At 39.9% G+C, this 23,108-nt stretch overlaps 1 protein-coding gene and 1 pseudogene across 5 annotated transcripts in view; both read right to left on the reverse strand.

Moving 5' to 3' along the window:
- Positions 1–23,108, reverse strand: part of sh3pxd2aa (SH3 and PX domains 2Aa) — a 90,704-nt gene that overhangs the window by 62,696 nt on the left and 4,900 nt on the right. For all 5 annotated transcript variants that reach the window (XM_085912006.1, XM_085912008.1, XM_085912007.1 and 2 more), the window contains one exon: positions 15,821–15,901. In XM_085912006.1, the coding sequence (XP_085768132.1) occupies positions 15,821–15,901 (81 nt within the window). The remainder of the gene's footprint in view (positions 1–15,820; positions 15,902–23,108) is intronic.
- Positions 17,769–18,178, reverse strand: LOC147056286 (L-threonine 3-dehydrogenase, mitochondrial pseudogene; annotated as a pseudogene).

Below are 23,108 nucleotides of genomic sequence, written 5' to 3' on the forward strand. Positions count from 1 at the left end.
TCTCAAACTCATTTTTATTGCGGGCCATTATGACAGTAACACCAAATAGATGTTTGATTGCCTCGTATGAATACAAATACACAACAAATAGATGGGTTACCAGTTTTGAAATCAATAATGTTTTATTCAATTATTCAACTTACTGCAAAAAGGCTAACAAAATATTCTTGCAAAATCTTAACATTATTATTTATTACACATGCAGATTAAAAATTTGGTACAAATTTTAGCGAGGATCATGGGAGTTGACATGATTTGTTTTTGCGGGCCACATATGGCCCCCAGGCTTTGAGTTTGACACCTGTGATTTTAGCACATTGATAACACACAAAACTGCTGTAGCTTTTTGTGCTTAGTGTCTGAAATTAGTAAAGCCAAATTTGACAGGAAAACTATTGACCATGGTACACTGTTGCACCCATGTACGTATGTAAAACTCATGACCTCCAAATCATGATGTAGATAAAACTGTTTTTTATCATGTTCTTGACCCACCTAGCTGGACCGCTATGATAATGCAATCTTGCTAGCTTTTTTTAATTGTCTTAAAATTATGTTTGACTGATCTTTCATCATCACATTGTTTACTTTGCTATGGAATTTCCCCCAACTCTAGAGGGTAAGAATGAAAGCGGTCCGTTTAAATATGTTACTGTTTTGGTATCAGGACAAGTGTCACAGGTAGCATGGGACAGTAGATCCTGATGAATAGGCTTCAAGAAATATTTAACTACTAAATGAGCTGCTAATTTGAATCATCTCCAGCATGTGCTGTGTAGTTTTGATGGCAATTCTGGCAGGCGGGCGTGCTGATGTCACGTGTTGGTTATGCTCGTACTCCTTATAAAGCTTGACAGGTCAGTTATTGGCCCACATCAGCTCATATCAACTGAATTTTGAAAAAAATCCTCTTATTCCTCAAATCCTTGACATCTCAGTGGCACACTACATCCTCCCTTCCTTTATTACTTAAATCTTTGGCCAATTATTCAAAACAGTCAAAGCCAGCAGGTCCAAGCTTGTCCTCTACACAGTATCCCGCTACAGTGGACAGATTTCTGGCATGAAAAGAAATCCTTGCAAGCAGCCAGGCGTCATGCGATCATGGAAAAAAACAGGTGTGACTATTTAGATCTGGTCATAAACTGATAGGAAAGACATTTAATATGCACAGCCACAAAGTTTTTACTTGACAACAAACACAACATGAGTGGTTCATTAACAAGCATTAGTACAGATGGTGATTTATTATCGTCATCAGCTATCCAAAATTTGATGACAGAAAAGACACTCTTGCTAAATCATTGCTCCACTTCGAAGAACCTAACTTCACTGTCTCCTTGGTAACCAGCACAGTGAGGTTGCGAGGAAGAGTTGTGAAAGGATGTGATTGGAGGACGATGCAGAGCTCTGGACCACTGATGAAAATGTTGGTAGTCAGGTGTAAAAAAAAAAAAAAGAAAACTGGAGGAATCCTTAAGGCTCTTTTATCTCTTATCAGACACTACAAGTGAGATCACCAGTGTCCAATGTACATGTATGTGCCCGTTTGCTGATAATTGTGCAGTCATTAAGATTCAAGTGCTAGAATAATAAAGTCAAACATAAACAGTAGTTTTTAATTGGTCTTGACATTAGTTCCCTGTATAATAACAAGCTCCTTGCGATTTATTTTGACTGTGATAAAATTTGATGATATCTTGGGTGAGGATACGTTAAACAATCAGACTACATATTTGGTTGCAAAACATACTGGCAATCATCACTGAATATAGAAATTCTAAAAATATTTCACAATGACATATTTCCATCACATTCATTTGATGAAACTTGTAAGTTGTATATTAATAGTGAACTAAAACTATAGCATAAATTAACTAAAAAGTGTGGTGTACAGTGACTGATCAAACCATGTAGACCTGAGCACAAGTGCTGGACTCTTCATAGAGTGAGACAAACAGCAGCTCCTTGTTCATCCCATGCACATGCGCTAAGAATAGACCAGCCATATATGGAACTGTGAAAGTCTGTTGCCATCAGTTCAGGGATACCGCACAGTCCTTGAGCAGCAGATTGATTCCTTGACTTCTTGTTGGTGGTCATGTGATCAAAAGGGTTTACCCCGGGCTTAAATGGAATGGAAATAAACACAAGTGTTCAAACGCTGGAACAACTCATGACCAGCATGACATGGCACCCATGTGATTTTCAAAAGGAGTACAGCCACACAACCATGCTCACTAGGCAGGGCATGGCATAAGGAAGTAATTTCTTTGGCTGTTAGCAGATACGGTACATGGTTAATGATAAACCAGTGCTGTTCCCCACAATATCAAGCCCTTTAATCAGAGCCAACATTATATTATTAAAAGGAAAGGTTTCATTTACAGACATAAAATTATATGGAATAAATTCCCAGACAATTTGTTGGCTTCTGTACACTTAAGAAAATGTTATGCTTTGGAAAACATTTCTACTAGTTTGTACCACGCCACATTAATAGCATTGAACAGGCAAGCACTGAATATGTGCAGCTGTCAACAGTAAAAACTGCAAGGGAAAGGATAACATATTTGACCCCGCACTCAACAATGATCTATATCACAAATGCTAAACTCAAGGCCCGGGGGCCAGGTCTACCGTTTTTTTGTTAAAATACCATCCATCCATCCATCCATCCATCCATCCATCCATCCATTTCCTGAACCGCTGAGTACCCACGGGGGTCACGGGCGTGCTGGAGCCTATCCCAGCCGTCATCGGGCAGTAGGTGGGGGACACCCTGAACTGGTTGCCAGCCAATCGCAGGGCAGACAGAGACGAACAACCATTCGCACTCACACGTCACCTAGGGACAATTTGGAGCATCTCAAGCATGTTTTTGGGATGTGGGAGGAAACCGGAGTGCCCGGAGAAAACCCACGCGGACACGGGGAGAACATGCAAACTGCACACAGGGAGGGCCGGAGGTGGAATCAAACCCGCACCCTCCTAACTGTGAGGCGGACGTGCTACCCAGTGCTCCACCGAGCCGCCTCTGTTAAAATACCAAAACTTTGAGCTATTGCTATTGCAACAATCTTTTCTTAGAATCCCACATTCAAAATACATTAGAAAAATTGTTGATTTTTTTTTCACTAGATTCTGTTGTATGTGATGAGTGTCCATACTTTTCTATTTAAGTCATTAATGGCCCCATGAGGGAAACCATAACTACAATGTGGCCTGCAACAAAAATGAGTTAGACACCCCTAATCAACGTTAACACTCGCTACAATTTGTTTTAAAACAATTACCAAGAATATTAGGAAGGTATGGATGGAAGAGCCCACTCAAACATACAACAGGGGGATAATTATAAAATAATCAACTGCATATTATCTTTCTTGTGGGAGGTTCTCAGTGGTTGGAGACAGTCATCTAAAAATATGAGCCCTGTTCTAGAGACGTCAACACTGAAGGGTGTTATGCCTTGTCTGGTGAGTCTGACTTTCAATAATTTCAAAAGACAACAGGTGCAGCAAAGTTACATCTGTTCTCAACTCCTCACTTGTCACCCACAATCCAATGATGAGCATTTTGTGACATATGGAATCTGGGGACAGGCTTCAACTGGAAAAGATACGTCATAGAATTACCCTGGGGCTGATTCCAGCTCAAGTTAAAACCAGCAGATGGTATTTGAAGCCATATGGTTGTGGAAAACAGATAAAAAAACCAAAAACTGAATTTTTAGACAGCAACACAACTTCTAACTCAGTGTTATTTAGTCACAAAATGTTTCTTTTATATTTAAGTACCATAATTTTCGGACTGTAAATCGCGGTTTTTGTCATAGTTTGGGTGGGGGGTGCGACTTATACTCAGGAGCGACTTATATGTGATTTTTTTCACAAATTTTCAAACTTCAAAAATCCGTGATGTAGTGAAACCGCGATAAACGAACCGCGATGTAGCAAGGGATTACTGTCATTTGAACTGCAACTGACATCACCCGTGCCGCGCGGCGGTTGTTTACATAAAGAGCAAAAGATTAGATCACAGGATGACGAAGGGCCCCACATACTACCGGCATCATTAGCGGCTTTCTTTGTAAGTGACACGAAGGACGAAGAGTTTGAAGGATTTAATGATTTGGAGTGACACAGAAGGTTTGAAAAACTATTATGGCTTCTACGCACGCCCGGTCCTTCTCGACGGGAGCTCTCTTTCACCTCGGTGGATGGAAATCGGGAGCCGGCGCTCGGCCAGGTGGCTGTCCGGGGACGGTGGATAGGGCTCGGACATGGCTTTTACGCACGCCCGGTCTTATTTATGGAGCTCTCTTCCACCTCCGTGCCTGGAAGTTCAGTAGTTGTTGGCTCATTGAACTCTTGTTTTGATAAATAAAGAGCCGTTTACCAAACCCACGTCTTTCCTGGTACTTTGTTAACGCAACAATATAGTTATATACTAGATCTCTGTAGCACACGCGCGGCGTTGTTGACATAAAGAACGAGGAATTTGATCGATGGATTTAATGATTTGGATTGACACAGATGGTTTGATAATATTGTTGTAATGTGACAGTTATTTGAAATATACTTTATATATCGTTATATGGGTCTGTGGAATAATTAGAAATGCAACTTACAACAGGTCCAACGTCAGCATATGCGGCGCATACGCGGCATTGTTTACATAAAGCACGATCGATGGATTTAATGAAATGGAGTGACACAGATGGTTTGATAAATGTGTTATTTATGTAATACTTAATTGAATAACTCTGAATGTTACGTCAGGCCCGTTCTCAGCTCCTCGTTTGTGTATATGTCACGTTAGCATACCGTATCGTTTAGCCTGTTGTTGCTGGTTCATGTCTGTTGACAAATAAATTTGCCCCAAAAGTGCGACTTATACTCCGGTGCGACTTATATATGGGTTTTTTTCACTTTATTGTGCATTTTATGGCTGGTGCGACTTATACTCCGGAGCGACTTAAAGTCCGAAAATTATGGTAGATGCCTGACTAAGAATCCTTTGAAGGAAAAATGTATCATTTAAAAGAATTTTCCATTTGAAGCATTACCACTTAAATTAATCAGACATGTTTGTGCAAGTTAGCTGGCAATTTGCCAAAGACAAATATTCATCATCTCTGAGATAAACGCACACACACGCACATGCACATCCACCCACCTACACACGAGCACGCACACACACACACACACACACACACAATACCAGGCTGCGGGGCACCTTGAGCCGGCTAAATTCATTCAATAGTCATTCTCTGAGCATGTCCACTATAGAGAGCATGGATGCCACTTCTTCCTCCAGTGCAGTTAAATTGAGCAAAGACACTGGTGGGCACGCTCCAGTCTCTTGTGGTACGTTTTTCACTGAGCGTGTAATTCTTTCTATTTGTCTTTCAGCGCAGTGACAGTACGTATATGAATCTTCCCATGGCAGTAGCATTTCTGGCAATTCTGTGCCAGAAAGTGGCCTTGCTGTGAGAGACAGATTTCAGCGCTCACTGACCAAACAACAAACTGCATAGAGGCTTTTGACACACAGCAACAGCATAGTCATTAAAAATATATTTTTTAAAAAAACAGCAAGAAAGTGAAAGGCCTTTTTTTTTTTTTTTTACTTTTTCACAGATTTCGATGGCAAGTACGTTCCCTGATGTCTAGAAGGCCTCCACTGTCAATGAACAACATCTTCACAACTTATGAGTGACTGTGTCAGAGTTCTGAATGGGAAAATCAGCATGAGTGAAAAGCGCATAAATTCAGGCGCTTAAATAAGCACTTGGGTGCAAACAGGCTCTCTGAATACGGAGCTAAATGACTGGACAAGTCGCCGCTGCCCAGCTATGGAGCAAAATGACAGTTTCATTTGGGAGTTGGTGGCTATAGTCCGTATTCTTCCATTTCTGCTGAAGTATTTCATTTTTTTTACAGAGCTTTGCTTTGACACTTTACAAAGCACATACTCGGGAATGACTTCCGGTTCACCCGCCGTGCAATAGCAGCTCGTGTGTGCACAACTGCCTCTGAGGCCTGACTCATTGAATTCTGCGGTTGGCTTTTGAAAAATAAATCTCAAACTTTAAACGTGGAAAAAAATTGTGGAGTCGATAAGTTAATCGTCATCATACGAGATGAGCAACGCTGAGGTGTGCACCGCTTGTCCAACATGATTAATGGAGAATGTGTTTGTTCAAGATGAAACAAAAAGAAATGATTCATTATCTAACTTACTATCACGCCTTTCCGATGACTGTAGATGTTGTAATAGTGAGCGGCATTTCATGACTGCAGTTATTGCAAAAGTGAGCAGCACCTTCAGACAAGCCACGGCAGGTTTGAAGCTGAAAAGCTCTGCAAAGGTGAGAAGTGTCAGCTGGCACTGATATTTCTTGCCAATTATTTAGGCTCAGCGTGTTGGTGAGTGTCTATCCACAATGGGAACACAAGTCAGCTGTCACTGGTGCCATTCAGGTAGTCAACAATCAAAATGTTCAACATGTTTCCCCTTGATATCTGTCGGACACTGAAGTCGCTTTTCTGCCTAGATAGAGATGGTGTTGTGCAGTGGTTAGTGCGGATGGTCCAAGATAAACAAAAGCTTATCAAGCATCCTTTTTTTTTTGACACCAGAGACTAGTACAACATCTGTACGTTTATATAACAGTATACAGTAATCCCTTGTTTATCGTGGATAATTGGTTCCAGGACCACCTGCGGTTTGTGAAAATCAGCGAAGTAGTGTCCCCCTTTGTTTAACATACATAGTTTGTGTATCAATAAGTGTATATTAAACCATATAGGTGCATATGTTATCATTAGAACAGTAAATAATAGTTTCAAACATGTAAATACTATATTAATACATACAGAAAAGAATGTATAAATAATACAAATATAAATATGATACGTGTGTGTGAGTGTGTGAGTGTGTGACATATGTATATGTAGCTAAAGTATACATACTGTAAATATGTTTTTAGAACTCTTATTATTATAACACCTTTTTTATAACAAGGTACAAGTGTCCATACTGTAAATATGTTTTTAAAACTCGTTCATTGTAAAAAATTATAACAAGGTACAATACTGTAAATGTGTTTTTAAAACTTTTATTATGACAACTTTTTTTTATAAAAAGGTACAAGTGTATGTACTGCAATTGTGTGGACACTCCCTGCCTTCTGCTGGCGTGTGGACAACTTTCGTGCCATAATTCCTCAATTTAGAAGGTTTATTTTGAATTTGTGAATTTCTTTGGTTTTTGGGGGGGAAATAAATCCGCGATGTACTGAAGCCGCGATAATTAAACTGCGATGTAGCAAGGGATTACTGTATACTGTTATTATGATGGAATTTATACCATTGTAAGAATTTTAGATAAGAATATTGCTCAGCCCGACATTCTTGCTTTTTAATCCTAATATTGAGAGTTTGAGCTGTTAAAAATAGATCAAGCCCTTGAATTACACTATGCATACTGTTTGTGCATGCCAAGTTAGCAACAGTCCATTCATTATTGACCAGGATAAAGATACACTCCTTAATGTATTATCCAAATGGTTTTTGGCGTTCAGCCTGCTGCAGCAATGCAGTCAAAGTAAAAATATCTAGGCTGAATCTACTATGCATGAATTCAATTTAAATTTGATTGGAGCATTGAGTTTTTGTTGATTTGGAAATCTACTTGAGGAGTACCGTAATTTTTGGACTGTAAGTCGCTCCGGAGTATAAGTCGCACCAGCCATAAAATGCACAATAAAGTGAAAAAAATACATATATAAGTCGCACCAGAGTATAAGTCGCACTTTTGGGGCAAATTTATTTGTCAAGATCCAACACCAAAAACAGACATCAACCAGCAACAACAGGCTAAACGATATGGTATGCTAACGTGACATACACACAAACGAGGACCTGAGAACGGGCCTGACGTAACATTCAGAGTTATACAAGTAAGTATTACATAAATAACACGTTTATCAAACCATCTGAGTCACTCCAATTGATTAAATCCATCGATCGTATGCATCTGCTGACGTCGGACCCGTTGCATTTCAAATTATTCCACAGACCCATATAACGATATATAAAGTATATTTCAAATAACTATTATATTACAATAATATTATCAAACCAACTGTGTCAATCCAAATCATTAAACCCATCGATCAAATTCCTCGTTCTTTATGTCAACAACGCCACCCGTGCGCTGCAGAGATCTAGTATCTACTATATTGTAGCATTAACAAAGTACCAGGAAAGACGTGGGTTTGGTAAACGGCTCTTTATTTAACAAAACAAGAGTTCAACAAGCCAACAACTACTGAATTTCCAGCCACGGAGGTGGAAGAGCGCTCCATAGAATAGAACCGGGCTTGCGTAAAACCATGTCCGAGCCCCATCCACCGTCCCCGGACAGCCACCTGGCCGAGCGCCAGCCCCTGACTTCCATCCACGGAGGTGAAAGAGAGCTCCCCTCGAGAAGGACCGGACGTGCGTAAAAGCCATAATAGTTTTTCAAACCTTCTGTGTCACTCCAAATCATTCAAATCCTTCAAACTCTTCGTCCTCCGTGTCACTTACAAACAAAGCCGCGAATGATGCCGGTAGTACGTGGGGCCCTTCGTCATTTTCGTCATCCCGTGATCGAATCCTTTGTCCTTTATGTAAACAACCGCTGCGCGGCACGGGTGACATCACTTGCAGTTCAAATGACAGTAATCCCTTGCTACATCGCTGTTCGTTTATCGCGGTTTCACTACATCGCGGATTTTTGAATTTTGAAAATTTGTAAAAAAAAAATCACAGAAGTCGCTCCTGAGTATAAGTCACCCCCCCCCCACCCAAACTATGACAAAAACCGCGATTTATAGTCCGAAAATTACGGTAGTAGTACCTAGCTTAAAATATCACTTTACCTCATATTTCATCTCGCCATTCTGTTAATTAATCCTTTTAAATGAATCAAACATCAAAACAGGATAAATTGTGTTGAAAGTGGATGGATGAATGGAAACTGAAATGAAAAAAGAAGTTATCAATATTTGTCACTAAAAACTATTCAAATAGAGCGGCTTTTTGAAAAGTTAATTTGTATCAGAGAGTTATAAATTAACCCATGAGTATGTAATTGTAATAATTGACATTAATCAAGTTAGGCCGATTGAGCACTCTATACTGCTCGTTGGTGTGGTTGTGAGTGTGAATAGTTGTCTCTGTGTGCCCTGCAATTGCCTGGAAATCAGTTCACAACACTATGTGAACCGCTTACTGCCCGAGGTCAGCATGCCCGCAACCCTTGTGAGGAGATGCGATTCAGAAAATGGATGGACTGACTGACGGATGAATATAACATGAATATATGGGACCAGTCATGTTTCCGACAGGGCCATCGCAACTTGACTCTTAAGGTTTAATAATGAGCACTTGTATGGGTGAGGTAAACAGTGTTTTTCACAGCAAACTCACAAAACAATGTATAAAGTGTGTTTTGATGATAATCTGAGATTAGTGAACTATTAAAGAAATAAAAAAACAAATTTTGAACCAAGTTAGAACGGGGTGTGGTGTGCGTTGGCAATTACACACCCTTTTTCATAAAATTATTTCTTAACCTAAACATTCATTCTTCATCTTTTTGAAGTTATTATGTACATTTTGTTTTAATTAATACTTGATTAACAGAGGGTTTCCTTTCCACAGACATTTTTATGACTTTTTCAAGAAACTGAAAATCCTCACGTATTAAGTGAATAAAATAGAATGCCTTTATTGTTATTGCACAGCAGTTATACAACGAAATTGGGAGTGGAACAGCCTAAATAAAAAATAAAAAAGTTTATTTGCAGGAAATAAAAACAGGACAGAGGCTCGTGCAAAACAATGCCATGATTGCAGACCCTTATTGACCACATGGTGTCCATAAATCATGTGATATGGGTAAATTTAACCAATGACAGAACAGCGTGGTGAGTTTGAATAGTGCCCAGGAACATATGAGAGGAGTCAAGAGCAAGTGTTAAAGACGATTAGAGAACTCAGAAGAATACATTGAAACCTGAAGTTCCCTTCTTTTGTCTCTATCTCAGTTTTTTTTTTCCTAATCAAATATTTGGACTGCAAATTTCCAATGTCATGTCTCTGCTGCTGTTTACCCAATTGCTGTCCATTAACCTAAAGAGAAGTGAGCTCAGGCCAGTGCCTCAGATTGGACACACAGTAACATTTCCACTAATACCACAGATAAGCCTCAGCCAAAGTGTTTTCACAGGTTTTCGTCTGTTTCTGCCAGGATAATACAATACAATGCAAGGCATGTAGTTATCAAATTTGGCGGTGATATGTACTGTATGCAGGACCACAAACGCAATGATGACGAAGAGCACAATTATGCATTATTTAGATATGGCTTTCAAACCAGTCCTGCATGAACTCTCTCCAAATATTCCTCTTCCAGGTTTACACAACTGAGCAAATTCATGAATGATCAATTAATTTATTTGACAATGATCAAGTAATTAGCTTCTTGCCCTGTTTTGCGAGGACGGTCACGTAATGCTAACCTATAAAGACAGCAACTCTGCTGATCTACAACCGATGACATTTCTGCAGAGGGGTCATCAATGTAGTGCCTGCACCAAGGTAGCCCCCAAGGACCACATGAATAGCTTGTGGGCCTGTACTAAAAACAGCTCAACAGTGATAAAGGGTAAATGTGATAAGACATTGTGATTTCCTTGGAACGTTGTACAAGTGAGCGTTTGAAAATGTGTTGCATAATGACACTTATCTGCTGTTACATGCTTAAATCCTACACTGATAAGAAACATGATAAAAGGCAACCCACATGATTTTTATCAACAAAGATCACAAGGTTGTTAATTTGATGATTTTTTTTTTAAAGTTTGGACGTCTTGCATCCATATGAATTTATTCTTATTGTATTACGTGTATGTGTCATTTCTCAATAGTTTTTTTTTTTTTTTCAGAATGACTTAGAAATACATTCATCCATTCTCAATACCTAACCAGGGTCACAGGAGGTACTATCCCAAATGCAGTTGGGCAAAAGGCAAAGTATTCCCTGAACTGGTTGCCAGCCAGTCGCAGAGCACATATAGAGACGAGCAATCGGTAACACCCACATGCACACCATCAATAAGCGGCAATTAATTCTGCGCTGCCCACACACAAGTCAGGCCAGTGTACCCCTACACTAGGGGTGTCCAAACTATGGTCCATTTTTAATTGGCCCACAAGACATTTTATAAATAGAATAGAATATGGCCCGGACTTCAACTCTTGCCTGAGTGTATCATACTTTCTCAATTTAACACCAGAGAGAGCTACTCTTCTACTACCGTAATTTCCGGACTATAAGTCGCGTTTTTTTTTTTTTAGTTTGGGTGGGGGGGGGCGACTGGGATACTGAGGAGTGACTTATATGTGATTTTTTTTTCACAAATTTTCAAAATTAAAAAAAAAAAAGGGAACCCGTGATAAACGAACCGCGATGTAGCAAGGAATTGCTGTAATTTGAATTTCAAGTGACGTCAGTTGTGAGGCAGTTGTTTACATAACGGACGAAGATTCGATCGCGGGATGACGAAGATGACGAAGGGCCCCACGTACTACCGGCATCATTAGCGGCTTTGTTTGTAAGTGACACGGAGGACGAAGAGTTTGAAGGATTTAATGATTTGGAGTGACACAGAAGGTTTGAAAAACTATTATGGCTTTAACGCACGCCCGGTCCTTCTCGACGGGCGCTCTCTTTCACCTCCGTGGATGGAAGTCGGGGGCCCGCGCTCGGCCGGGTGGCTGTCCGGGGACGGTGGATGGGGCTCGGACATGGCTTTTACGCACGCCCGGTCCTATTCTATGGAGCTCTCTTCCACCTCCGTGGCTGGAGGTTCAGTAGTTCTTGCCTCGTTGAACTCTTGTTTTGTTAAATAAAGAGCCGTTTACCAAACCCCCGTCTTTGCTTGTACTTTGTTAACGCTCCAATATAGTTATATAATAGATCTGTGGAATAACGACAAGGCTGACGTCAGGGCGCACGCGCGGCTTTGTTGACTAAGGACGAGGAATTTGATCGATGGATTTAATGATTTGGAGTGACACAGATGGTTTGATAATATTGTTGTAATATGATAGTTATTTGAAATATACTTTATACATCGTTATATGGGTCAGTGGAATAATTAGAAATGCAACTCACGACGAGTCCGACGGTGCGCGTACATAAAGGACGATCGATTGATTTAATGAATTGGAGTGACACAGATGGTTTTATAAAGGTGTTATTTATGTAATAGTTATTAGAATAACTCTGACTGTTACGTCAGGCCCGTTCTCAGCTTTTCGTTTGTGTTTATGTCACGTTGGCATACCTATCGTTTAGCCTGTTGTTGCGCATTCATGTCTGTTCTTGGTGTTGGATTTTGACAAATAAATATGCCCCAAAAGTGTGACTTATACTCCGGTGCGACTTATATAGTTTTTTTTCACTTTATTGTGCATTTTATGGCTGGTGCGATTTATACTCCGGAGCAACTTATAGTCCGAAAATTACGGTACTACTGTTGATCAAGGTAGTTGCTCCACCAAAAAAGGACAAACGTAGACGAAGAAGAAACGTACCCCAGGATTCGAAACACAGCAGAACCAAAGAAGCAAAAGTTAGAAAGTTGGCATCACTGCTCCCACTGAGTGCCATGCCGTTCTAAATTTAGGTAAGTAAGATATATTCCACAGTACGCGTGTGTTAATAAGCATTTATGTGCTTGTACACTTGCGACAAATATCAATGATGCACATAAATTCTGTCACTGGCCTGTTTTTGCCCAGTACTTGCATTTTTCTTGTAAACACACTACTGTGCACAGTGCACAAACTGCACAAATAAAGTAATCTAATCTCATCTAATGAGGATTTGCTTCTTGATCAAGTGACATTTGTCCGGATTTTCATCACCGCAGCTGGAAGGCACGATTCACAAACTCACCAGAATAAGTTTAATTTAAAATGAACTAAAATTGATAAAAGAAACAAAAATTATATACACTTCTGTTATTAGGTCCAGTTCAGTTTAATGTTGATAACCGTTTCAAACAAATGGTAATAGGTGTGATGCTAAGCCCAATAATTTAAAGCTTACGTATTACGTTTATAAATTCTTCCATTTTAAGTCTTACAGTTGTGGTTTATATAAAGTGGATTAGCAATGCTTTTGTCTGAATTCCTCATTTTGATAGCATCACAGTTCCCTCTTTTCTACTTGTTCTGAGGTGCGGCTCAGAGCTATTTGTTTTGATGCGGTGTCTTTAAATGCCAATGAAATACTTCATACCCCATTCCTTCCAGGCAGCAAGATGTGCACCTCCCTTAACGGTTGGACATTTGTAGTTTTTGACCGAGGTAGCGTTTACTTGTGCCGCAAACGTTTTGATTGATTAAAAAGACGTCAATGGCAGAAGGCTTAGCCATACATACGTCACATGTAACAAAATCATCAGTGACTTAATATAATAATACTGATAATCACCTCGGTCACTATAATTGTGCTGTGAAATTTTAAAAAATGCAAAATCTTCAAAAATGCCAAAGGAATGGGACCATGACAGTGATAAGGTGAAGATTCCCAGAGGCAGGTGACCATGAAAGTAATAGGGTAAAATGACACTTGTTGGTAGTATAGGAAGCTGTGAAATTGCCCCATTGTCTTCAGCCATTTCATTGTGCAAGCTGGTATGAGGTCAACAATAAAGGGAGAGAAAACACTGCATACTTTCGGATGCAGTGAGATTAGGTTATGCTTGGATTTATGAGGCCGCACATGTTAGTGAGGTAAAGAAAGCATCCTTGAGCAAACTCTTTAACAAGGCTCCGTGTGAAGCTTCGATGCCAAAGATATCTAGCATTCACCGACTCTCCTCCACATTCCATTCAGTCGGAGAAGACCTTGGACAGAAACATGAGGGCTCAACCAAGCAGAGAGGACATGTACAAAGCAAAAGACAACCACAGTTGGTGAGAAATGGTAAGATAACTTACAGTGCAATGAAAAAAAAGTGTAGATCTCCCCTTCGTTTATCAAAAAAATCTTTGAGCCATCACCTTATTGTGGTTGAGTGGTTGGCACATCCCAAATATTCTTGGAGCTAAATTGTCTGGGGCTTTACGCCGCAAGCAGTGTCAGCCATGATAAACAAGTCCTAGGTAAGAGACCTAAAGAATTTTCCCTTAACAATCAGAATATCAATCTTGGCACTGCTGGCTGTGTGGGACTGTGCAAATTGTCTGTCTGGTATAATTTATGCACTAGATGTGCAAATATGAAACAATTAAGTTAACATGAAAAGCATCACTCACTACAACACTGCAAGGTTCACTGGCCTACAAATGTAGAGTCCATGACCCTAAAATGTTTGGATTGAAAGCGTAGTTTGCCCACGAGTGGGTCAAAAGACAATGGGAATTTGGAAGATATCTGACCTGTTCTTATACAAATACATTCATACATTCAACCCCTTGTGCACTGTAACACATGCAACGGTAATGCCAATAAAATATCCAACTTTCTTTTTTGGAATACTGTGAAAGAATATTTCTACGCAATTGACCATAAATAATTTGGTCACATAAGGCGAAATTGTCAAAATGTGTTCATTTTCTATACGGCTCTGGAGTGTGACCTTTATTGCCTCTTCCGTGTTTTGTATGTGAATTTCAGCCCACACTGTGAATATTATTTTGCAGAGGGCAATCACATTGCCTCGTTTATCAACGGGACCTTTCAGCAAAAAGGTTTCCTTCACCGATTGAAACATCACTTCCTGCTGAGGTTGCACACAGGCACTACTGAGATGTGCCCCCGTAACGTTCTCTGTATAGTCCTTTCATATTTACGAGCGACCCAGAGACCTCTGGTGCTATATACATATTGTATCAGCTTGCAGTGGGGTAGGGGATGCAAATGCCTGCACACAGTCATTCTCTCTGTATGAAATAGTCATTGTAGGAAACAAAGACGAGTGTGTTGGGACTTGCACAGGACTTTCAAACATGATTTAAGGGGATATTTAAAAATTCGCCCTCATTCAGAGCATCCCATGAAAGTATGACAATGGAACCCAATAAAGAACAGCACATTTAGCACAATTAGCTTTCATGTTGATTTCTTTTACCATCAAAAAGGTGGTCACCTCTCTGACATTTCAAGGGTAACACATTAGTGACGAGAAAAATTATGCTTTGTCCAAACATTGAAATGCAGAAAAATGCAGTACAAGTTGATGTTCACCTACATAATTTGATGGACCGGCATTTTTTTTAATCTTGAAAGTTGTAGGATCTTCTTCTGCCTCAGTATGTGGCCTGTTTCCTTTTTCAGAAACTCTCCAAACACAACCTTTTTTTACTCTATTTTGAAAACTTGCGAGCTTATTTTTTTCCCTCATATCATATGACAAATGATTTGAGCGTTTAGACAAAGCCATGGGCGAATCCAGCTAATGTTTAAAATAGAACCTCTTTCAAACTCTAATGACCAATTAAATCTTTTTTTTCCTCCAGTCACTCTGTGCGGCCCAATGGTTGGGGAGTCCAGTGGTAAGGTATATAAACCATGTCTCCCTTGTACCCTAAGGCAACACAGTGGACAACACCGATAGACATAGGAGAGCACTTGAGATAGCCAATATTCACAAACATACAGACATTTAAAATAGTAAAATGTAGGCTTGTCAATTAAAAACCGAGCATCAATTTGATGTCGTCAAGTTAGATTAATAGAGCATTACCTGAAGGTCAAAGAACTTGCTGTATCTTCTGTAAATGATGTGGGAGGTATTGTCGGAGTAGGTGACATTGATGAGATAAACCTAGGAAGGCAAAGAGAGATGCAACATCTTAGGGTTCAGGTAGTACACTTTCATATTCAGATGATGCTTTATCGCTTTGTGAGGTCACCCTATTTTCAGTTGATTATTGTTTGTTATTAGTTTCACTTTAGATGTCAGTGTTGAATTTCCTATTCAGCCTGGCCATGCTCCTTGTGTTCCAGCAGCTCCCTACTTGCCCTTAAATCTACCACCAGTGTAGATTGTCTAACGTCATTAAGTTCCTTTTTATTGCTCTGTCGTTGACAAACTGCACGCTCTTCATGTGTCCTTGAGTCTATTTTTTCCTTTTTTCGTCTAGTTTGACTTTTTAGTTGGGTTTCAGAGATCAAATGAGCTGTTTGGCCAAGGGCCTTGCTGAAATGACAGTGTTCGATCTACTTGAGAGGTTCCACTGATTTACTACTGAAGTTATAACCTACATTTTGATTCACTGGCAACCAGTCAAGGGTGTACCCTCACTCTCACCCAAAGTTACCGTAATTTTCAGACTATAAGTCGCTCCGGAGTATAAGTCGCACGAGCCATAAAATGAAAAAAAAAGTGAAAAAAAACATGTATAAGTCGCACTGGAGTATAAGTCGCATTTTTGGGGCAAATTTATTTGTCAAAATCCAACACCAAAAACAGACATGAACCAGCAACAACAGGCTAAACGATAGGTATGCTAACGTGACCTAAACACAAACGAAGAGCTGAGAACGGGCCTGACGTAACATTCAGAGTTATTCAATTAAGTATTACATAAATAACACGTTTATCAAACCATCTGTGTCACTGCAATTCATTAAATCCATCGATCGTGCTTTATGTAAACAATGCCGCGTATGCACCGCATATGCTGACGTTGGACCCGTTGTAAGTTGCATTTCTAATTATTCCACAGACCCATATAACGATATATAAAGTATATTTCAAATAACTATCATATTACAACAATATTATCAAACCATCTGTGTCACTCCAAATCATTAAATCCATCGATCAAATTCCTTGTTCTTTATGTCAACAACGCCGCGGGTGCGCTGCAGAGATCTAGTATATAACTATACTGTAGCGTTAACAAAGTGCCAGGAAAGACGTGGGTTTATATAACAAAAATATTATCAAACCATCTGTGTCACTCCAAATCATTCAATCCATCGATCAAATTCCTCCTCCTTCATGTCAACAACGCCGCGCACGCGCGCCACACAGATCTAGTATATAACTATATTGGAGCGTTAACAAAGTACCAGGCAAGACGTGGGTTTATATAACAATATTATCAAACCATCTGTGTCACTCCAAATCATTAAATCCATCGATCAAATTCCTCTCCTTTATGTCAACAACGCCGCGCACGCGCGCTGCAGAGATCTAGTATATAAAGATATTGTAGCGTTAACAAAGTATCAGGAAAGACGTGGGTTTGGTAAACGGCTCTTTATTTAACAAAACAAGAGTTCAACGAGCCAACAACTACTGAACTTCCATCCACGGAGGTGAAAGAAAGCTCCGTAGAGTATGACCAGGCGTGCGTAAAAGCCATGTCCGAGCCCCATCCACCGTCCCCGGACAACCACCCGGCCGAGCGGCGGCCCCCAACTTCCATCCACGGAGGTGAAAGAGAGCTCCCCTCGAGAAGGACCGGGCGTGCGTAAAAGCCATAATAGTTTTTCAAACCTTCTGTGTCACTCCAAATCATTAAATCCTTCAAACTCTTCGTCCTCCGTGTCACTTACAAACAAAGCCACTAATGATCCAGTAATACGTGGGGCCCTTCGTCCTCTTCGTCATCCCGTGATCGAATCCTTTGTCCTGAATGTAAACAACCGCTGCGCGTTAGCTTAGCTCAGGCGCCGTGCGGCTAGTTGCCGTAGGCCATGCGCGTGTCGTCGGTGAGGAAGTTGAGCATGGTCTGCTCCAGCTTGGGCAGGTCGTGGTCATGCTTCCAGGCCCAGTTGCGTTTGACGTTTGAGTCGTCAAAGTCCATCGGCCAGGAGTTGGCGATGGCCTGCCGGATGGGGGTTCCACGTTGTATGGGACCTCCAGCTCAGGCAGGTGCCTGCGCAGCTCCCGCACTAGCTCTTCGAGCGAGAGGCTCATGGCGCCGATGCAGCATGCCGAGCATGCTGAGCGTGTCGGCCGTCACGTCCAGCACCTCAAGGGTGGCGCGCAAGCAGTCGTCGACATGGGAAGCCACGTGTCGGGCCGTAGGAAGCACCCAAACCTGCCCCTCCCGAGAGCGTCACCAACCAGGCCAGCCAGGATGTGCATATAAGTCGCTCCTGAGTATAAGTCGCCCCCCCCCCCCCCACCCAAACTAAGAAAAAAAACTGCGACTTCTAGTCCAAAAATTACAGTAGTTAGAAACGGAATAAGCAGAGAAGCAAATGCTATGGATGCCATTATGTGGATCATTGAATATTAAAAAGGTAATGTTTTTTTCACATTTATAATTTTCACATTTAGTGGAGGCCAAGTAAACATACGTTAAGAAGATGGTACAATCACAGAGATAGAAAGTCCAGAGAGGCAAGCATTCACATACATTTTCAAATACAACATATAGTTTTTGGTTCATTATGAGATAAATATTTTGAGATTATGTACCACACATAAAGCATGTCATGTCATGTCTGATGATTTACTGTACAGTTTTTCAAAAGACAATTACTAAATAACAATCAGAATATTGTAGTCCAGCGACTCAGGGCCGGTGGGAAACAAATTCACTTATCAGTTAAAAGTGTGAATCTGACTAAATGAGCCTGACCCTACATCATATATGCCATGCACAGATTAAACAATGGCATTGTGTTCCCTTTCAACAATTCCACTTTATACGCAGAGCAAAATCTATTTTACTGAACAGATCAGTAGCCACCCTCGTTTGTTGAATCAAGAAATGACATTTTTTTGCAGACATGCAGGGCAAGACAGTGAGATTAGAAATTACACCTTTTGTGCTGAGGAATCAGTGTCTTGCGAAAGTCTAGGATCTCTCCAACAACTAGCTATTTTAAATTTTTTGCCTACAGCAGGACTTGAACTGCAACCCTTGCGTTCTGAAGCAAAGTATTTGCAGATGAGCTACTGTAGGTAATTTAACTAAGGTGAGAGTGCAAATCTCTTGGTAAAGCTTCTGGTAGCGACTATTTTTATAGCTAGGCTTTAGCAATTTACGGGTAAATGTATCTTAAACGTGACGAGAGCTTTTGTTTTGGCAAAATACCTCGTCAAATTCCTCATTAAAGGAGTCTAGTAATTTATTTCTTGAATAATAAAAGCACAAACTAAGGTAAAATAAAACCTAATTATTTCAGGGCTTCAGCATCCCAGAAAGAAAGAAAAGGACAGAGTTACATTTTGTCTCACAAAAATTCTATTAAAAAGAAAATTGCAATTTTTTTGTAGTTCCTCTACATAAGCACATTAGAAACCTATTTCTTTCTAAAAAGAAGCCAACATATCAATGATACAATGACCGTCATGCAAAAGCTAAGGGATAGACATTTAAGATAGACAATTGACATAACTTACAGTTTTGAAGAGAAAACAAGTCCCACTGATTCCATTTTCAAGAGAAGAAAGCATATGAACACAGGAATTGAAGGAACAGAGAATGTGGGCTAGCCACTAAATGTCGTGAACCCCGCCTAGGCTGCTATATTTAAAATTGCATATAAAACAGAGACCCATAATATTCTCTGGCTACAAAACCATCCGTGATTTTTTTACTTGTGTTTAGTTTGGAATTGTCAATTTCAATTAACCGTTTTCACATAAAATTACATCTAGATGAAAAATAATAATAATAATTATGCAATACATTTGTTTACTGACTTTTGGTCTTAATAGTTCAAAAATAATCTGAAAACGCTCTATTCTAAGGTGTTTCCTGCCCAGACAAGAAAACTTTATCAGAATAAAGTTAAATGTGCAGCAGATCAATTCATAAGCTTTGTTAGTGTGTTAAAAACCCTTCAAAATGCCTTTTGTAGGCTTATTGGTACGAACCAAATATCAGAGAAACAGCTGTAATTTTCCTTCATGTGGTAAATGTAAGGCAAAAAACTCGGAACCCTGGCAAAGAAAACTTGAGGTAATATGCTAATGAAAAAAAATTCCTCGAGTTTTCACATCCTAAAGTTGGCAAGTAGGATATTGTTTGTATTTATCATTTATTTCTCAACGAATATTTGCTTTGATTTGCTAAAATGTGTGTTACACCAATTTCAATTACTTCAATGATTGGTTTTTAGAGCATTTTTTATTTTGAATATCATTATGTACAGAAACACAAACTACCTTTCAGCATGGGCTTGTTTAACCTCAATATGGCAAATAAGTAGGTAGATTGAATGTTCCTTCATTCACAATAGTGCAGACATAGATACACTCTTATATGCGGACGGACCGACAGATGTGTGCAGTGCGTTCATTGACAGTGAAGTGTGGACCAATGCGCATGTATGTCGCACATAACGACTAGCTTTGTTTTCTGAATGGAAGCTAGTGTGCATCTGCAATCTGCGTGCAAGTCTAAAGTGGTAGGCGAACGAACAATACAGAAACAATAGACGATTAAAAATGACTTTTAAACGCAATGTCATTACAGTCCCTGCCTTGGTGGGAGAATTAAAATGTATGCACTCACATGAACAAGACCAGATGAAATTCTAATTTGCACAACTTAAAAAATATGCGACCATTTTAGCCGCACCACAGTCTTGAGCCCTAATAGATGTGAATATATAGAAATAATTGTGTAAAGTGAATGTACGTTTATCCAAATGTGATGACATGTCAATTTGTGCTGTCCTGATATTTAGGTTATTGAGCTTATAATTGTTGGTAGGCCGATTGAGCACTCCAAATTGTCCCTAGGTGTGAGTGGGTGCGAATGGTTGTTAGTCTCTGTGTGCCCTGCGATTGGCTGGCAACCAGTTCAGGGTCCCCCGCCTACTGCCCGATGACGGCTGGGATAGGCTCCAGCATGCCCGCGACCCCCGTGGGACTAAGCGGTTCAGAAAATGGATGGATGGATCTTTTAATTCTAAATATCTGAAATTTAAATGTCTTATAATTTACTAATAATGAGTAGGTGGTTATTTTTGCTGAATATTATAACTGGTGAATACAGTCACTTCGAAAACATGGGACTGTCCAGCCATCAATTCTCTACAGCACTTATCCTCACAAGGGTCCGACTCCTATCCCTACTTCCAAGAGGCAGTTTACACCCTCAACGGGTCACCAGCCACTCACAAGGTTCCTGATTGTGGATAATATGCAAAGTGCATAGAGTTGATGTTTTATGATTCTGGAAATTATACTATGATCCAGTGTTTAGCTCAAGGACAACTCGACAAAAGTCAGGAAGACACGTCCAATTTAAATTTAATGTTGAATTTAAATTTGTTGTCCACAACAGAATCCAAATCGTGATCCTCTGGTCCCAAAGCCCAAGTCCTTGGGGATGAGCTACTGCCGCCCCAAGTGTAAGTCGTCAGGTATGAGATTTTTTTTTTTATTCTCAAACTGGAGAAATAATTTCTAAACACATAGAAAGGCTGGTTTAATAAATGAATGTTTATTCATACTCTTGACTTTTTATTTGTCATGGAATATTAGTGTTTGGTTATATGTGCTATTAATTGGTTCAGTCTGTTGTAAAATTGAAAAAATTACTGCTATAAAGAGGCCCAAAAGTAAAATGGGTATGATGGCATAATAACATTTTCACTCTTACAAAAAATTATCATTTTGCATAAAAACAATACTGCAGCCCAGAGTTGAGGAGTACTTGGTACCCTCACACAATACGATATATCCTACCGCACACATTATTGCCATTCTTGGGTGATGCAAATGCAGACATTTAGCGTGGACTTCTGCCCAGACGATACAATTGAAACAAAACAAAAAATATGGTGTATCATTAAACATATACATTTTATTTATTACGAGCACATGTACGTGAGGTTTCGCAAAGATATCCAATGCTGGTATGTTGTTAACGCTACAACATACTTATGTACTAGATTGCTGTGTTGTAAGTGCATACAATTCCCTGTTTTAAGTGAACAACAGCAGGAATTAAGCCATTCATTTTCTATATGACTTGTCCTCAGTACAAAAGCATCAGTGATTTTATTACCGTGCTGCCAAAATCAGAAACAGAGCAAAGTCAGCAAAGCATGTGATTCTCTCGTCTGTTCTATCTGGTACAAACAGTCATCTCTCAAACAACAATCAAGCAGGGAGATGGTCAAAATAAAACCACTCCTTTCCATATGCTTATTGAGGCAAGCATTTGAAACAAGGAACTTCTCACTTAGATATGGCTCACTTTTTGAGACACCGATAAATATTTTAGTGGGAAACAGCCATCTGGAGAGATGTTTATGGTGCAAAGTAACAACTCTTTTCCAACCTAAGCCTTTGTACGGGACTCTTGAAAATGTAGTGGGACTGGGAATTGTAAAGGAACCAAAAAGTGATTAAACATTGTTGTGAACCGAAACTTCTCATTTCATCACCTTGCACTCTGCAAACAAAGTCTCAAACACAAAACATTCAAAGAAGTAGAAAGCCTGAGAGTCCATTTGCAACGTTTCTATGGTCCAACAAACACTTCCCTCTGGATACCGCCGCCCCCAGGATAAGCATTTCCAGCTGGTTTCTCAAACACTGCAAATGAGACTGAATGGACACCACATATTGTGCCAGGTTTTCACTCCTTCCCTCTCTATTTTTGCACAGCCTTGTCTCATGAGAATTGGTAGCCTGGGAAACTAGGCCACAGATCGCAGTCCGAGGAGTTCAATGCATAACTCAGAAAGGCTCAGCTCTCATAAGCTAAACTACGCAGCTCCGACTATGATTAACAAGCTCTAATGTCCACAAAATGTGGTGATACTATCAACATACTGTATGCATATTGTACGTACACCACAAAAGGGTGCTGTGTCCAAATATCACTGGGGCCAGACAAAACTGACACAAGAAAAACATTCAACAGAAGCTTAACCATATCACTTTAGATTTTCATTTACAAAAAAAAAAAAAAAACATCATTGGGGATACAAACATATAGTGAAAAGACTGTATATGTACAAATACTCCATCTATTTTCCATACCACTTGCCCCCAAAGGGATCACAGCCATGCTGGAGCCTATCCCAGCAGTCATCAAGCTGTA

Source organism: Syngnathus leptorhynchus, chromosome 5, assembly GCF_054491065.1.
Source record: "Syngnathus leptorhynchus isolate UIUO chromosome 5, UIUO_Slep, whole genome shotgun sequence".
Classification (NCBI taxonomy): Eukaryota; Metazoa; Chordata; class Actinopteri; order Syngnathiformes; family Syngnathidae; genus Syngnathus; species Syngnathus leptorhynchus.